The 18394-nt window shown below is 44.0% G+C and overlaps 1 protein-coding gene across 3 annotated transcripts in view; it reads right to left on the bottom strand.

Moving 5' to 3' along the window:
* The window catches only part of LOC119974966 (alpha-actinin-2-like), a 132785-nt gene that overhangs the window by 16607 nt on the left and 97784 nt on the right, over positions 1-18394 (bottom strand). For all 3 annotated transcript variants that reach the window (XM_038814360.1, XM_038814369.1, XM_038814377.1), the window contains 6 exons: positions 13403-13511; positions 10405-10545; positions 8493-8675; positions 7586-7720; positions 5183-5362; positions 4223-4369 (listed from right to left, as the gene is read on the bottom strand). In XM_038814360.1, the coding sequence (XP_038670288.1) occupies positions 4223-4369; positions 5183-5362; positions 7586-7720; positions 8493-8675; positions 10405-10545; positions 13403-13511 (895 nt within the window). The remainder of the gene's footprint in view (positions 1-4222; positions 4370-5182; positions 5363-7585; positions 7721-8492; positions 8676-10404; positions 10546-13402; positions 13512-18394) is intronic.

Here is an 18394-nt window from a genome sequence, read left to right as displayed (position 1 = left end):
TTCTATTAGCTTGGAGGGACTCAAAGCCCCCGAAGTCGGAGACCTGGCTATCGGACATGGCTAGCTTTCTCTGTTTGGTGAAAATCAAGTTCGCCTTGAGAGGGTCAATGTTAGGGTTCGCCCGGAGGTGGCAGCCGTTCGTCGACTTCTTTGCTGAAAATTAATTATCAGCAGAAGGGGGGGGGGGTTTAGTTTAGCTTAGAGTAGGGGGTTAATATAGGTGGGACCTGTAAGGGAGGGAGAGGGCTTTGCACTATGTTTATAGTTTCATGTACATTGTTTATTTTTGTTGTTGTTGTAATACCAAAATACTTCAATAAAATGTTTATTAAAAATATTAAAAACAAAAAGAAGGGTAAAGTAGAGTACAAAAGGAAGCTTGCAGGGAACATAAAAGACTGACACTAAGAATTTCTACAGATATGGGAAGAGAAAGAGATTGGTAAAGAGAAATGTAGGCTCCCTACAGACAGAAACAGGCGGAAAGCATAATAAGAGACAAAGAAATGGCTGAGCAATTGAATACATACTTTGGTTCTGTCTTCACAAATGAGGACATAAATCAGGTCCCAGAAATGTTGGAGAATGAAAGGTTTAGTGAAAGGGAAGAACTGAGGGAGATAATAATATAATAATAATAATCACTTATCGTCACAAGTAGGCTTCAATTAAGTTATTGTGAAAAGCCCACAACATTAGTAGAGAAATGGTGCTGGGAAAACTTCTGGGATTGAAGGCGGATAAATCCCCAGGGCCTGAGAATCTGCATCTCGGAGTGATTAAGGAGATGGCTCTGGAAATAGTGGATGCATTGGTGGTCATGTTCCGGGTTTCTATAGACTCTGGAACTATCCCTGCAGATTGGTGGGTAGCTCACATCACTCTGATATTCAAAAAGGAAGATAGAGAGAAAGCAGGGAATTATACATCAGTAAGCCTAACATCGGTAGTGGGGAAAATGCTTGAATCCATTATCAAGGACTTTATCGCGGAACATTTAGAAAGCAGTGGCAGGATCAGTCATAGTCAGCATGGATTTATGACAGGAAAAATCATATTTGACATGTTGGAATTCTTTGAAGACGTAACCTGTACAGTCGACAAGGGGGAGCCAGTCGATGTGGTATATTTGGACTTTCAGAAGGCGTTTGAAAAAGTCCCGCATAAGAGATTATTGTGCAACATTAAAGTGCATGGGATTGGGTGAAATGCGTTGAGGTGGATAGAAAACTGGTTGGCAGAGATGAAACAAAGAGTAGGGATTAATGGCTCCTTTTCCAATTGGGGTACAGCAGGGATCGGTGCCTGGACCCCAGCTATTCACAATATACATTAATGATTTGGATGAGGGAACAAAATGTAACATCTGAAAATTTGCAGATGATACCAAATTAGGTGGGAGGGTGAATTGTAACGAGGATGCAGGGATCCTACAGCAAGATTTGGATAGATTGGGCGAGTGGGGCAAACCAATGGCAGATGCAGTATAATTTGAATAAATGTGAAGTTATTCATTTTGGAAGCATAAACAGGAAGGCCGATTACTACCTGAATGGTTGTAAATTGAGAGAAGGGAGTGTGCAGCGGGACCTGTGTGTCCGTGTGCACCATTTGCTGAAGGTAAGCGTGCAGGCGCAGCAGGCAGTAAAGAAAGCTAATGGTATGTTGGCCTTCATTGCGAGAGGTTTCAAGTATAGAAGCATGGATGTGTTGCTGCAATTGTACAGGGCCTTGGTGAGGCCACACTTGGAGTATATTGTGTGCAGTTTTGGTCTTCTTCTCTGAGGAAGGATGTTCTTACTCTCGAAGGAGTGTAGCAAAGGTTTACCAGACTGATTCCAGGGATGACGGGACTGTCATATGAGGAGAGATTGACTAGGTTGGGATTGTTCTCTCTGGAGTTCAGAAGAATGAGGGGGGATCGCATAGAGACTTATAAAATTCTAACAGGACAAGACAGGGTAGATGCAGGGAAGATGTTACCAATGATGGGTGTGTCCAGAACCAGGGGTCACAGTCTCAGGATTCAGGGTAAACCATTTTGGACAGAGATGAGGAGACATTCCTTGACACATAGAGTGGCGAGTCTGTGGAATTCATTACCACAGGAAGTAGTTGATGCTAATACTTTGAATATATTCAAGAGGCGGCTGAATATAGCACTTGGGGAGAATGGGATCACAGGTTATGGGGAGCAGGATTAGGCTATTGAGTTGGATGATCAGCCATGATTGTGATGAATGGCGGAGCAGGCTTGAAGGGCCAAAAGGCCTCCTCCTGCTCCTATCTTCTATGTATCTATGTATCTAACTTATCCCCTTGAAAAGTTTGACTCTAATCATTAGGCTATATCCCCCAAGTCATTGTTGCCGTAACCAGCAGAAATAGTTTCTCGCGGGCAGCACAGTGGTGCAGTGGGTTAGCCCTGCTGCCTCACAGCACCAAGGTCACAGGTTCGATCTCGGCTCTGGGTCACTGTCCATGTGTAGTTTGCACATTCTCCCGGTGTTTGCGTCGGTTTTGCCCCCACAATCCAAGGATGTGCAAGGTAGGTGGATTGAACATGCTAAATTGCCCCTTAATTGGAAAAAAATGAATTGGTACACTAAAAAAAAAGTTTCTTTAAAAAAGAAATAGTTTCTCACCATCTACCATATCGGTTTCCCTTCATATCTTGAAAACTTTGGTCAAATCATCCTGTAATCTTCTAAATTCCAGGCAATTCAATTGGACTCTTGCCAGTTGAAATCAGGTGCAAGCCTCATTCACGTCTTCTAAAAGGGCTGAGACCTTCAACAATGTCAGGCAATTAATTTAAGAGGGGTTCAATTACCCTGCCTGGAAGGACTAAGGCTCTATTGGAGCTGAAGACTACAAAGAATCTATTGGGCTTTTCAGGACCGTTGGGAAAAGCAGTTTTGCTCTTCTCCAACTTACGAAGGAAGATCAGGAAGCCCTGCCATCTCCTGATTGGATGGAGATCCTGGCCTTGAGTGCTGGTGGAAGGGGTTCTGTTGCACTCACACCACCACTGTAGTGGACCCTCTCCGTCCATGAGGAATCTGGAGGCACTAGAACTTTAATGCAATGGAAGAGGCCATTCAACCCATCATACATATCCTGGATCTCGGACATAACCGTTCTCTTAGTTCTAGTTTCCTGCTTTTTCCCCAGAAAATTTCCATTTGATCTTTTAAGACATGGATCACATTTTCACACAAGTAGGGTTTAAAAGAAAACCAAGCAAATAATATTAGAATGCCACACCAGTTTAGGACATCTTCAACAGTAGAATGCTCGTACAATAATTATTAGTAGCAACACCATTACTTTCATCAGAAAAAACTGGTGCATGAATTTCAAGTTCATAATTATTTATCTTCCGGTGTTAGCTGGTTTAGATACACACATTTACAGCATATTCTAAAGCGGCTTCAAGCAGTTTCAGAGCTAGAAATGACCCCAAGTAAACATAGCTAACCATATGAATAGGAAAGGAATGGGGCAGGATTCTCCAACCTCCCAGTGTTTCTTGACGGCGAGAAGCAGCGTGCCATTCGAGATTGGCAGGAGGATTCTCTGCTCCTGCCACTTTCAATGGGAACTCCCATTGAAGCCTCCCCATGTCACCAGGAAACTGATGGTTGGGGGTGCGCTGCTGGTGGGACCAGAGAATCCGGCCACCAGCGAACTGCCCGAGAATCCTGGCCACTATCTAGACATTCAATGCTTATGAGGTTACACTCTGTATGTGACTCCTAAAAGAACTGGAGGACAATTTATTAATTGAATAGTAAACTAATGCAAATTAAGAATTAATGTACTTCAGCAGACTTCGCCAATTCTGCTTTACTCAGTAAATATCATTGAAAATGTAGACAATTTTGTTTTAAAGTGATGATGTCAATTATTGTTTAACTTTAATTGGGTGTATCAGAGCTCAGGAGGCTAATAAATGCATTGTCTGTCCGAAAACAACAGGACTGGTCGCTAAGGTAATAGCAATCATAACTCTGGGTGAATTTCCACTGCAATTCTCCTGCTTGTCCACTGTAACTTTGGTGGGAGAGCCACAGGATTACCCTGGGACAAAAATCACTTCATGGGGGAGCAAAAGAGACAGACAAGCCGCCATAAGTTGAAAATGTCTACTTCTAATAGGCTTCTAACATCCTTTTATTTAACAAAAAAAAAATCACACTTGATAAAAGGGACACTGTACCCTGTCGAAGTGGCTGAATGAAGACCGGAATTCATTCATTTGTTGCTGGGTAATTCCTTTAGCGTCTCTGGTTAGAATCTGGGTCTCAATTTCATTGATAGTCCTGGCAATTGTAGTAAGAAGCATTTCCCAGCCAACCCGGATGTGCTACCAAAATCAGTTAAAAAAAGAAACAAGTTAAAATATTGCCACAGTAACATAATGGGATATAAATAAACCTCGATGAATACAAGACTCAAATTGCTTGAGTGAACTTTTTCAGGTTACACGTCTACACGGTACAAGATTCTTAAATATCGGGATTACATTTTGCACCACGTCACACAAAATTCACTTTAATGGGTGTTTTGTTATAGCATCAAATAGGCTGGCTCCCAGCGGCAATGGTCACTCCACTCCTGTGGCAACAGTGACCAATCCACCAGGTAATAGTGAGGATGGAATTCATATTGGTCTTGAGCTGGTTTATCATTTCTTACAGGTGGGTTGGAAGATCTAACATGCGTTTATTCTCCTCACAAACATGGGACCTGATGTTAAATCAGCATTGGTGCTAAATATTTCTATCATAGATGATTGCATTTAAGCTCAAAAAATATTGAAGTTGTCCAAAAAGAAAAACAAGCCCAAGGGTAGACTTAGCATTGTACAAAATATTGAAAAGCTCCCGTTAAAACTATTTTTAAGGAAGAAACTGATGTACACATTTTTAAGAACGCGTGTTCCATTGGATCAAGAGACTGCACCTTATTTTTGCCCAACTGTCCTTCTACTTCATGCCCACTCCAGTTGATAAAACAGTTGGTGTTGAAGAATTCAGGCCTTTGGCCTGGCCAATTTAATGGGCAACCTGGAATGGCTGGAAACACTTTGGATGTGACCTGCACTGTTTGTAGCTCACTCATTCACAATAAAAATACACAAAAAGGCACAACCCTCACTACAACATCCATCCAATACCTCCATGGTATAATTGGTGTGCTTGTTGTCAAAGATGAGGGCCTCTTGAATAAGTTGATGATCCCCTTCCAATTTGTCAACGTTAGGTTTGTAGTTAATGGTGACCTCCTCCAACTGTTTCAGTTGGTTCATCTGATCTTCCAGGGTTCCACTTATTTCGATAGAACTTTGAGCTATTTCCTGTATTTAAATTCCAAGAGTTACAATAATATACTGTCTTCAAAAAACAACACAAGACTTATTCAGGATAGCTATTTCCCCCCAGCTTTGAGCTACTGTACTTTATAGACTAACTGAAGCTACCATTGAATGCAGAGATGTAAGCCTGGCTTATACACATTAGGAAGATGACTTGATGATTAAATCAATAATGGAATGGGTGCAAATCATTGCAGGACCCCAAATAAACTCAGGTGATATGCCTCAATGAACAATTTGAAAATTCTTGGATGCCTCATATTAATCCTTACCTTGATTACAGTATAAACAAAGATTTCAGTGTGGTAATGAGAAATCCATTCTCAACTGACTGCCAAATGTGCCTCTATCTACCTCAAGTGATTCCCATAGTAGTTTCAATGTAATGATTTTCTTCATAATAAGTTTATACATTTTCCAGCTCTCCACTGGATCTAGGAGTGATAGTAGTTTGAACATTTAACACATTGGTCACTTTGATTATTTCCCACTTTCCTGGATGATGCTGCTACAACACTCAAGAAGCTCGACACCATCCAGGATTAAGCAGCCCACTTGACTGGCACCCCTTCCACAAACATTCACGCCTTCCACCACCAATATACAGCAGCAGCATCTACAAGATGCACTGCAGAAACTCACCAAGGTTCCCAAGGCAGCACCTTCCAAGCCCACGACCACCACCATCTAGAAGGACAAGGAGAGCAGATACCTGGGAACCCCACCACCTGGAGGTTCCCCTGCAAGTCACTCACCATCCTGACTTGGAAATATATCGTTGTTCCTTCACTGCTGCTGGGTCAAAGTCCTGAAACTCCCTCCCTAACAGCATTTTGGGTGCACCTAAATCCATGGACTGCAGCGATTCAGGAAGGCAGCTCACCACCACCTTTTTTTTTGTCTTTTAAATTTAGTCCCCAATTCATTTTTTCCAATTAAGGGGCAATTTAGCGTGGCCAATCCACCTACCCTCCACATATTTTGGGTTGTGGGGGCGAAACCCACGCAAACACAGGGGAACATGCAAACTTCACATGGACAGTGACCGAGAGCCGGGCTCGAACCTGGGACCTCGGCGCCCTGAGACAGCAATGCTAACCACTGTGCCACCGTGCTGCCCCCCACCACATTCTCAAGGACAATTAGAACAAAAGAACAAAGAACAAAGAAAATTACAGCACAGGAACAGGCCCTTCGGCCCTCCCAGCCTGCACCGATCCAGATCCTTTATCTAAACCTGTTGCCTATTTTCCAAGGATCTACTTCCCTCTGTTCCCTGCCCGTTCACCTCCCTTAAACATTCCCCTTCTCACCTTGAAATCGTGACCCCTTGTAGTTGACACCCCCACTCTTGGAAAAAGCTTGTTGCTATCCACCCTGTCCATACCTCTCATAATTTTGTAGACCTCAATCAGGTCCCCCCTCAACCTCCGTCTTTCCAACGAAAACAATCCTAATCTACTCAACCTTTCTTCATAGCTAGCACCCTCCATACCAGGCAACATCCTGGTGAACCTCCTCTGCACCCTCTCTAAAGCATCCATATCCTTCGGGTAATGTGGCGACCAGAACTGCACGCAGTATTCCAAATGTGGCCGAACCAAAGTCCTATGTAACTGTAACATGACCTGCCGAATCTTTTACTCAATACCCCGTCCGATGAAGGCAAGCATGCTGTATGCCTTCTTGACCACTCTATCGACCTGCGTTGCCACCTTCAGGGTACAATGGACCTGAACTCCCAGATCTTAGGGATAGGCAAAAAATGCTGGCCCAGCCAGCGAAGTCCACATCCTGTTAAAAATCATCCAGCTAAAAGCATAGTCCAAGAGTTGGGTTTTTATCAGGGTTTTAAAGAGATCAAGGTAAACAGTGATGGAGGGAGTGGATGTCAGTGTTGAGGCGGAAAGGTGAGCTGACAACTCGTAGCAGAGGAGCAAGCAGGAATTTGAAGTTCAGAATATTTTTAAGCTGCTTTATTGGAATGCACAGCACGAGCAGACTGTCTTAAGAGTGGGCAAACTCTGACTGCTTTTCATTACTCCTCAGAATGATTCATTCATTGGTTTGGAGTTGATCTATTTCTTGACAGTTGAGGTGCCATGAAAATACAAGCTGCTATTGTTGAACAAGATACATACTTCGAAGCAGAAAAATCACCTCGAGCACAAAACTGAATTTTAAGGGCTTGAATTCCTATTTTACCTCCATCTTACGCTGGATCCAAGGTCCAATGATATTTGCCTGACTAGCAAACTGGCGACGGAGCCGTTCATTAGATTGTTGCCTTACAAGCTCCTCTTGCAGGGTCGCGTCTCTCTGAGGAATCAATTGCTTCATCTGCCATTAAAAACAATTTTATTTTAATGCAAAAACACATTGAGCCAATTAATCTATTCACTAACATTGCCTTCACCACATGCTTGCTTTCTCAAATATTATTTTGACAAAAGAGGACTGGGAATCCATATCATGTATGATTTCAGTATTAAATCTAAATTAATTAAATGTTGAATACAGAGAGTGTTGTATAATCAACAACCAAATAATGCAATGGTGTTGACAAAGTAACAGCTCTCCATGAATTTGAGTGTTCTGTCACAGTAAGAGATTATGAGGAGAGAACAATTCCCGTACCGGCCTCCCCGAACAGGTGCCGGAATGTGGCGACTAGGGGCTTTTCACAGTAACTTAATTGAAGCCAACTTGCGACAATAAGCGATTATTATTAATATATTATTATTAGTGAGCAGTGTGAAATTTTCTAGGTGAGCTATATTCGCTGTACTAAGGGCAAGTAAGAACCACAACCTTACAGACGCTGACACTCTGAGAAAAATGTGTCAACTCTGAAATAAAAGCAGAAGTTGCTAAAAATGCGTCGTAAATCTGTCAGCTCCCTGGAAGAAAAAATAAATTGGAATATTGGTCTTGACCCTTCATCAGAAGAAAAACATGCAGTAGTGTGTTTTGTCAATGGTTCTACAACCAAAGTATTAACATCTCTCTTTCCTGTTCAGTTTTTGATGAAAATATCATGTACTTCGTGCACTTTCTGTTCATATTTAACACCAGGGTTAATCCATTGTAAACATAGTTTGCCTGGCGATACCTTGTCCCATTTAGCACTGATCTCTTTGCACGATATCATGGTATAAGGATTTGACGCAGTGGACGAGATGCTATAGGTCTGAGTAATCTTCTGGACTTCATTAAGGATTCCCAGGATGGCCTGCCTCTCACTGTCCGCTTCTGGCAGGGTAGATTTAAACTGCTCATGGGCTGTTATCAAACTCTAAAAATCAAGAGAGAGGGGGCCAACAAAAAAGCATACACTTCATTTATTTTGAGGTTTTTAAAATTATACGAAATATCGTTTGCGCTAACTTGCAATTACAATAAAATGATCTTTATTTGCTTCTTTTTTTTCAATGAATAGATTTCCTTTTATAAAGGCAAAGGGTTCATCATTGATAAAAAGCAAAAATACATGTACAAATATTCTAGACTGCCACACTGTGAATAATAGTTGGTCATTAGCCATCCTTGTAATTGTCAGAATAAAATTGTAAATCACTGAAATAATTTCTTGGTCTATTCTGAAAGCAAACAATTTGTCTATTCAGAAAGCAAACCACCTCAGAAGGAGGTCATGCAAGTTTAATATTAAATCATATAATTCACAGTGCAGAAGCAGACCATTCATCCCATCGAGTCTGTACCAGCCCAAAGGGGCACTTTAGCATAGCCAATCCACCTAACCTGCACTTCTTTGGACAATGGGAGAAAACCGGAGTACCCAGAGGAAACCCACGCAGACATGGGGAGAAAGTGCAAAATTCATAGTCACCCAAGGCCGGAATTGAACCTGGGACCCTAGAGCTGGAAGGCAGCAGTGCTAAACACTGTGCCACCATGCTGCCTAATCTACTTTAAAGGAAGATGGAATGGATTCAAAAATCCTGTGGGTTATTTTAGAAGTTCAATTGCACAGGGTACAATGCAAAACTGTTGGTTTTAATTTGGTAACAACATGAACCTGCATTTTTAAACTTTACATTTTTACTAAGCTCCCGTGCACAGTCAGTAATTCGATGGGCTGGATTTTGGGCAGGCAGCTGAACTCTCATGCCAGAGCCAAAAGTGGGAGGTGATCCCACTTTGGTCAGCAGTGGCACTTGAGGAGGCATATCTCCTGTGATGATTTCCGTCCCAATTAAAGAAGGCTGTCTGTCTCCCAAAGTGGCTGAACCAGAGGACTCAACAGCTCATCAGCGCCACCACTAGTGGTGGCCATTACGGAGACTGCAGCTGCAAGGAGAGGGTGGCTCAATGGCTGGGAGCCTTTACAGAAGGGCATGCATTAATGGTATGACAATGAAATCTCTAGTTGTGATCAATAACTGCTGATACTAATTGGGGAAAGGTTGGGCATAAGATCCAGTTTCCACCTGAAGGGGAAAAAACTGCGGAAGGGAAAAGTAGTCTGCATTTATGCTATTCTGGGTCTTGTGAATTAACCTATGTTGAAGACAGATTGACTCTAGCTCCATCCTTTGTTGGATGCATGTCCAGCACAGTAACAGTAAGAGGGGCTTGGGGATGCTGGGGCCAAGCAGAAAGGCCCGTCGATCGATGAGAGCGGCTGAGGAGTGGTGATCGTTGCACTGTTCCCACAGGAGTGGAGTGGCCATGCAGCCATTGTTTCTGGAGGCCTCTTCTGTGGGCCATAGAGGACTATGTCCTCCCCAGAGCTCGCCAAGTTTCACTGATGGTCTCCTTATGCGATGGCGGGCCCCATGACATCTGCAAAATGGTCATGGAGGTGGGAGGTTGGCCTCCCAAGTGTCTCAATTGGGTTCCAACTGGTAGCCTGCCATTTTGGCAGCCTTTCCACACCCCAAACTGTCACCAACCGGCTGCAATATTTCAGACTTTATGACAACATAAATCATGCAATTAGAATGAATTATCACACTTGACCAAAACCAATATTATTTCTTTTTGAAGCAAACGTCCTGTACCTGAACTTCTTCAATACTATGAACAATAAACATGTCTTGCAGATCCTCCATTGCCCCTTCCATCCAGTTGTTAAAAGGGGCAGCCCTTTTAGCAAACTCCAAGAAGAGCTGATCGATGGTTTCCCGTAATTTCTCAGCCCTCTGAAAGTTTAATAAATTGGAAAGACAGGGAATACTTATTTCAATGTTGTAAAAGGGTTGTGAAGTTTAGGAATCATTAGTTGTGGAAGTATACATTTTATAACAAACCACGGACCAACAACATTTGGTGTCAATGTGCTGGAGCGCTACGGAGCAACGTACCCTTTGCACAACTAATTTTCAGGTTCTGATGCTGGTGGGGTGCAGGAGGGGAGAAAAGAGGGAGTGAAGGCAATCAAATACAGAGTATACCCATCAAGTTGCACACAACCCAATAGAGGAAGTTGAGATTAGCATTAATAGGGATCTGCTCACTTAGCTAACAGGTGTGTGGCCTGCAAGGATGCAACAAATATGAAAGAAAATGGGAATGGTCACTGGGATGATGATGTACTCTTTTCAAAGAAAAAATGCATTATGGCACAGAATGCGCACTTCCTATGGGGGCACTCCAAACCATGATAACTAATTGCATTGTTCTTTATTTCTAACGGCTGTACGCAGAGCCTATTTTAATCTGCTTTTGAAATGTATTTTTTCTTTATTTTGGAATGGTCCAATGACATCATATGAAATGAAGGGTGGTGCTCTCTGTCTTGCTCTCAGTAAACTAAAAACTTGTTCAACATTGGAAACCGGAGATTTATGAATTGCTGACCCAAGGCTTGTAAGATAGAACCATAGAATCACAATCCCTACAGTACAGACAGGCCATTCAGCCCATCGAGTCTTCACCGACTCTTTGAAAGGCCACCTTACCTAAGGTCCAATCCCTCACCCTGTAAATCTCACCCCAAAGGGCAATTTAGCATGTCCAATCCACCTAACCTGCACATCTTTGGACTGTGGGAGGAAACCGGAGCACCCGGAGGAAACCCACGCAGACACGGGGAGAAAGATGGCTCCTCAAATTTGAAGAGCTATCCCAAGGCCATTTCCTTCTTGCTTCTCTGGCTATTCATGCCAATGTGTAAATCAAGTCATTGCAATTAGGAAATTAACCTAGTAAGTTGCATTAAAAACTAAATCTATTCTACTGTAATTTTTGCACATTCTTTATTCTGTAGATCATGAGGCTACATTTTACAAATGGCTAACATATTTGGAGAATCACGTAAATAAAGCTATAGGTCTGGCTTTATTTCTGCAACACAGCCACTGTGTGGCGAACCTAGGTAACTGCACAGACACGAGTACCAACCATGCAGAATGTTTAACACCAGGATCACACTTAAAATACATCCTTCCATTAGGATAATAAAAGCCCCTCAAAATCATTTGGAGAGGAAATGTATGCTCCCTGCTATAATTGCAGATGAACAACCACCCTGGAATGCCAACACTTTTCAATAAACTTGTGGTACTCATAAATGGGGATCTTTCAGAATCGTGCGTATTTAGGCACGGCAGCAGAAAATGTTCAGTGTCTTTGGAACATAAGCCACCCAATAAGGAGTTAACACATTTAGGATTGGAGGATTATGAAGAGGAAGAGAGCAAAAGGGAAATACACTGGGCTGGATTCTCCGATTTTCAAGCTATATCCTGACGCCGGTGTGGGAACAGTGGCGTTTTAAGACTGGAAAATCAGCGCAAAACTGCCACCAATCCTCCGTTTAGTTGGGGGCTTGCAGGCAGGCAGCGTAGAGGACCTGGCTCCAGCTGCCGATATTGCCAGAGAATTGCCGGTTCCGTGGCTATGCATGTGCATGGCGGCGGCCTGCAGTGGCCGCGCTGTGCAACATGGTGCCGGCCGCGCGAGGACCCGGCCTGCCAAATAGTGCAGTACCTTCCCTTTGGCCAGGCTCGCCACCCCTGGACCACCCCCCCCCCCCCACCTGTGCCCCCTGCCCCTGCCAAAGTCCCCCCTACCCGTGGATCGGCTCTCCCCCAACTGTGGTGGCGCTGGACTGAGTCCGCAGCCGTCACGACGAGTTCCCGAACAAAAATAGCACGAGACCCATGCCGTCGGGAACTCGGCCGGTCGGGGGCGGAGCATCGGGGGGCGGGCCTCAGGTAACGTCCTGAGGCCGTCGATACGGAGGGGGCGGCGCATCGCGAAAGCATCGGTGCCCCCGATTTCGTCGCAAACGGAGATTTTCCGAACAACCGCTGAAGGCAATTTCGCCGTCGGAGACCAGAGAATCCAGCCCAATATTTCACATTCAGGACAATAACTGGCATTGGTACAGTGAGACACAATTACAATGGCTTTCTTACAAAAATCAATCTAATGAAATAGTTCACTCAGAAATTTTCACATCATTAATATTTTACTTAAAACCCCTGAAATAATGTGTCAAGTCACTCACAGATCACGTGTTTTTTTTTCTGCTAATAGTGAGCCATATCGTGGAATGATTAAGACTATGGTAATTAATTTGGGGATGCAAAATAGGTAGTATCGCATCTGCCTCCTGAGGCACATCCTATCCCATATTTCTTTCGATTGATTTCAGCACACTGGGGTACGATACCAATCATTCTGCATGACCCTCCTAATTGAATCTCACCCAATATCCTCACAGTATTAAAGGGCTGTGACTATAAACTGTCTCTGTGCACCTTGACACAAAATAACAATGGCAGCGTTTAGAGTTTACATGAATTCTAGATTAAATTGTGTCTTGCGGAGCATGAAGGTTCTAGAACAGCAAATATGTCTCCAGCCTTAACCATTAATGTCAGCTGCACAAATTCAGTGATGTAGATGTTGTGCAAGTCATTTACAGGTATAAAATCATCTCTATCAAATATGCATCAAGTACGAGTGTTAGCCCTGTCCTGATATATATGATTAGACAGGCTATTCAGAACTATCCTTTACTCACTTAATAATCATTCAAATATATCTCACCTCTAAAGCATCCCTCCGTTTCTGTGTGAGAGTTCCAAAACTGTCCCACTGATCACAGACTTTCTGGCATCTTGCATTTATTTCAACAGCATTGTGATAATCCAACTCACTGAAAAAAAGTCAACAAAATCGCTAAATTCATACTCCTCATTTTTGGGCTTAATGAATTTGCAACAAAGCAACTCGCTCTCAATCTACTGTCATGTTCAAGGCTGTACTGTAACAGCTAAATATTTGTTGCAGTAAATTTATATTTAATATCCACCCCCATTTTCTACTTTATGGTCACAAACTATAAGCTTCTAGAATTTCCTTGGTCCTGCGACAATTTCAAATATAATCTGCTAGATGAAACCCCACACTGATCTCAACATCAACAAAGGCTGAAATAAATTATCTTGGACCTTCAGCCATAGGGGCAGCACGGTAGCATTGTGGATAGCACAATTGCTTCACAGCTCCAGGGTCCCAGGTTTGATTCCGGCTTGGGTCACTGTCTGTGCAGAGTCTGCACATCCTCCCTGTGCGTGGGTGGGTTTCCTCCGGGTGCTCTGGTTTCCTCCCACAGTCCAAAGATGTGCAGGTTAGGTGGATTGGCCATGATAAATTGCCCTTAGTGTTGGGTGGGGTTACTGGGTTATGGGGATAGGGTGGAGGTGTTGGCCTTGGGTCGGGTGCTCTTTCCAAGAGCTGGTGCAGACTCGATGGGCCGAATGGCCTCCTTCTGCACTGTAAATTCTGTGATTGAATGTCAAGGGGTGATGGTTAGATTCTCTCTTGTTGGAGATAGACATCGCCTGGCACTTGTGGGGCATAAATATTACTTGTCAACACAAACATGGATATTTTATAGATCTTGCTGCATTTGGACATGGAATGCTGAAGTGTCTGAGTGCTGAGAATTGTGTAATCATCAGTGAACATCTCCACTTCTGACCTTATGGTGAAAGGAAGGTCATTGATGAAGCAGCGGAAGATAGTTGGGCCGAGGACACTGCCCGAGGAACTCCTGCGATTGACAAGATTGACCTCCAGTTTTGCTAGGGCTCTTTGATGCCATATCTGTCAAATGCTGCCTTGGTGTCAAAGGCAGTCACATTTACCTCACCTCTGGAGTTCATCTCTTTTGTCCAAGGCTATGTTTGAAGCAAGGCTATAATGAGGTCAGGAGCTGGGTGAATCTGGTAGGACCCAAACTGAGTGTGAGTCAGCAGATAATTGCTGAATAGATGCCACTTGATAGCACTGCTGACAATGCTTTCCATCACTTTACTGATGACCGTGAGTAGACTGATGGGGCAGTAATTGGACGGGTTGAATTTGTCCTGCTTTTTGTGTACACGACATACCTGGTCAATTTTCCACTTTGCCGGGTGGTCGCCAGTATTGTAGCTGTACTGGAATTGTTTGGCTCGGGATGCGGCTAGGGGTGGAGCACAGGTCTTCAGTATTATTGTTGGAATATTGTCAGTACTCAGAGCCCTTGCATTATCCAGTGCCTCCAGCCATTCCTTGATATCATGTGGAGTGAATTGAATTGGCTGAAGACTGGCATATGAGATACTGAAGACCTCCGGGGGAGGCAGCGATGGATCATCCACTCAGCACTTCTGGATGAAGAGTGTTGCAAATGCTTCAGCCTGATCCTTTGCACTGATGTACTGAGCTCCCTCATCACTGAGGATGGGGACATTTGTGGAGTCATCACCTCCAGTTTAATTGTCAACCACCTGGCTTGGTGGTAATGGTAGGAGTGGGGGGTATGCCAGGTCGTGAGATTACAGATTGTGGCTGAGCACAATTCTGCTGCTGCTGATGGCCCACAGCAACCAATGGATGTCCAGTCTGGAGTGGCTAGATCGGTTCAAAATCTATCACATTTAGCATGGTAGTAATGCCACATCACGCGATAGAGGGTATCCTCAATGTGAAGATGGGACTTGGTCACCAACAAGTCTGTGCAGTGGTCACTCCTACCAATGCAGCCATGGACAAATGCATCTGCGGCAGGCAAATGGGTAAGGGTGAGGTCAAATATGTTTTTCTCTCTCGTTGATTTCCTGATAGACCCAATTTCATAGCTATATCCTTTAGGACCGTGCCAAAATGGTTAGTAGTGGTGCTACCGGGTCAGTAGTGTTCAACATGGAGCGGTACTGATTAATCAGATGAGTCCGGGGGTGGAGCGGGGAACATGGTAATCAACAGTTCGCAGTTTGATTGACAGCTCCAAGTGGCTATAAATGTTAGGGATCTTTTGGTTCTGCCGAAAGTCAAAGGACTTTTGGCTACCTCTCCAAATTTTCCATTACTGCCCACGATAGTTCCTGTCATTGATGGCAATGCAAAATCCCGGCCAAAGTCTTTGACGTGGGATTATGAACACAAATTCTTGTTTTTACAAGGGATTGAGCACTTGAATTAAATGTTTGTTTTCACGAGGGAATATGTATTTGAAGGAATTCAAATTTAATGGATGAATTAATTATTTATAAAAATAAAGCAATTGACAATTAGATCTTTTTATTTAATCTCAGCATGGGTCCTGAGGTTTACCCATGGTGGATACTGGGTGTGCTGGCATGGAGTGTGTTAGGGAAGAATGTGGTGGGTGTGGGTTGGCATGAATTGGTACTAAGTTGGATAATGCGTTTGTGGGGCTATGGATGTTGGTAGTGGGGGTGGGGGAGGGGATCCAAGGGGTGAGGGACAGGGGGTTGTTTTTGGATTCATTGTTATTTTTACTGCTGAGGTGGGCCTTTCACACAGCCCACATCTGCACCCAGCAGCCCCTGTGGCTGCCTCCAAACTCTTCCTGGGCCTGGCGGATCCGACTCCTGTTCACACCCTCACCACCTGGTGGATGTGTAAAGCACTATTAAAATGAATATCTTTCTTTCTTTCAATCACCACCATTTGTGTTAAATGCAAATGCTGGTACTCGTCAAGGTGAATAAAACCTGCCTGGTCACATGTTGCTTTTAAAAATACAACTTGCTATCCAGGGTGGAGAAATAAAACAGATTCTGATCAAGCAGTCCAAGCAATGAAGCCTTCTAAATGTAACAGAGGAACAAAAGGTTCCACAAGGAACTTGTGATAGAAAGAGAGTTGCTTAGAAAAGTAAGCTCCACCGTAAAGCAGATTTACAGTGGGGTGTAAAATGCCCCGCTCTTGATTTATTTTTGTCACACTGAACTCTGTAATAGGCTTTTCCCAAGTACACACCAATCTGAGGTACTGTCTCTGAGGCAAATTATTACCGTAGGGCTGATGTGCTCCTCGTTTGGGAGTGGAGTAGTGCTGCTTCTTCCAATAAAAGGTAAAGTCACCATCGTCCCAGATGACCAGAGGCTACTTTCCCCCCCCTTGAGTGGGAGAGCTGACGGGTGGTGATTTATCCTGAGGATCATCACACCTCAGGTGAGGGGCAAGGTTGACAGTACGAGAATTGAACCCGCACTGCTGAGCTAGCTCTACATCACAAACCAGCGGTCTAGCCAATTGAGCTAAACTGGCACCTGCCTCTTTCAGTATCGCGTGCTGATTTACTGGCTGAGAAGTGTATGTGTTTCTTATTCCATAGTGCTCGAGTCTTAGAGGCAAAGAGAATATTAATTTTAATACACCTGCACTAGTTTACGAAATTTCAAGTGGGAATAATGAAAGCAGTTTTTCAATCCTTTTTTCTTAATCAAGATCCAGTTTGGAGATAAAAACACAAAATGCTGGAAGAACACAGCAGGTCTGGGGCATCTGCGGAGAGAGAAAATAGTTAACATTAACAAAGAACCATAGAATCCCTACAATGGGCCATTCGGCCCATTGTGTCCACACCGACCCTCTGAAAGAGCACCCTACCTAGGTCCATTCTCCTTGCCCGTAACCCCACCTAATTTGCACACCTTTGGGCACTAAAGGGCAATTTTAAGCATGGCCAATCCACCTAATCTGCACATCTTTGGACTGTGGGTGGAAACTGCAACCACCCAGAGGAAACCCACGCAGACACCGGGAGAATGCACAAACTCCACACATACAATCACCCAAGGCTGGAATTGAACCCGGGTTCCTGGCGCTGTGAGGCAGCAGTGTCTGCCACTGTGCCAGCCACAGGTCCGCACAACTCTTCTTCAAACCTGTTTTTATTTTAGATTTCTAGTATTTTTCTTCCAATTCGGAGATATTACACTGTACATGCTACCACTGGTAATAGAATTTACAAGAAAGTTTTGTTTTCATGTTATTCTGTCATGGAGGACTATTGTTCGTATCCTTCCATCAACTTGAGATGACTGGTGTGTGCAGAAAATCCATTGGTGATGGAATGATTTCACACAGTGCACTTTTACTGAAGGCTGAAGAGACCAATTCATAGGAGACCATAAGGTAAAGGAGCAGAATTAGGCCATTCGGTCCATCGAGTCTGCTCCGTCATTCAATCATGGCTAATATGTTTCTTTTTTATTAAAAACGCATTTTATTCAACTTGTATCAAAGTAGGTTACAGCAAATAAAGACCCCTGGAAACATTCTTCCCGACAATCAACTATACAGTTTGTACAGATTTTTCTCCTTTTTCACCCCCCCCCCCCCTCCCCATCACTCTCCCCCCCCCCTCTCTTCCCCCCCCCCCCCCCCCCCCCCCCCCCCCCCCCCCCGCCCCCCGCTGCGACAAACAGCTCCTCAAACACGGTCACAAACATCCCCCTCCTTTTCTCAAACTCCCCCGCTGAGCCTCGTAACTCATACTTTATATTCTCTAACCGCAGGAAGTCATGCAGGTCACCCAACCATGCTGCTACCCCCGGTGGTGATGCTGACCGCCACTCCAGCAAAATTCGGCGCTGTGCAATCAGAGTGGCGAAGGCCAAGACATCGGCCTTCCTCCTCTCGATGAGCTACGGCTTCTCTGAAACCCCAAATATCGCCACCAAAGGGTCCGGGTCCACTCCCTCCTCCACTATCCTGGCTAAGACCACGAACACTCCC

Source organism: Scyliorhinus canicula, chromosome 1 (genome assembly GCF_902713615.1).
Source record: "Scyliorhinus canicula chromosome 1, sScyCan1.1, whole genome shotgun sequence".
Taxonomy (NCBI): domain Eukaryota; kingdom Metazoa; phylum Chordata; class Chondrichthyes; order Carcharhiniformes; family Scyliorhinidae; genus Scyliorhinus; species Scyliorhinus canicula.
The sequence above is the reverse complement of the archived record's forward strand: the minus strand, read 5'-3'. Positions and strand labels throughout refer to the sequence as shown.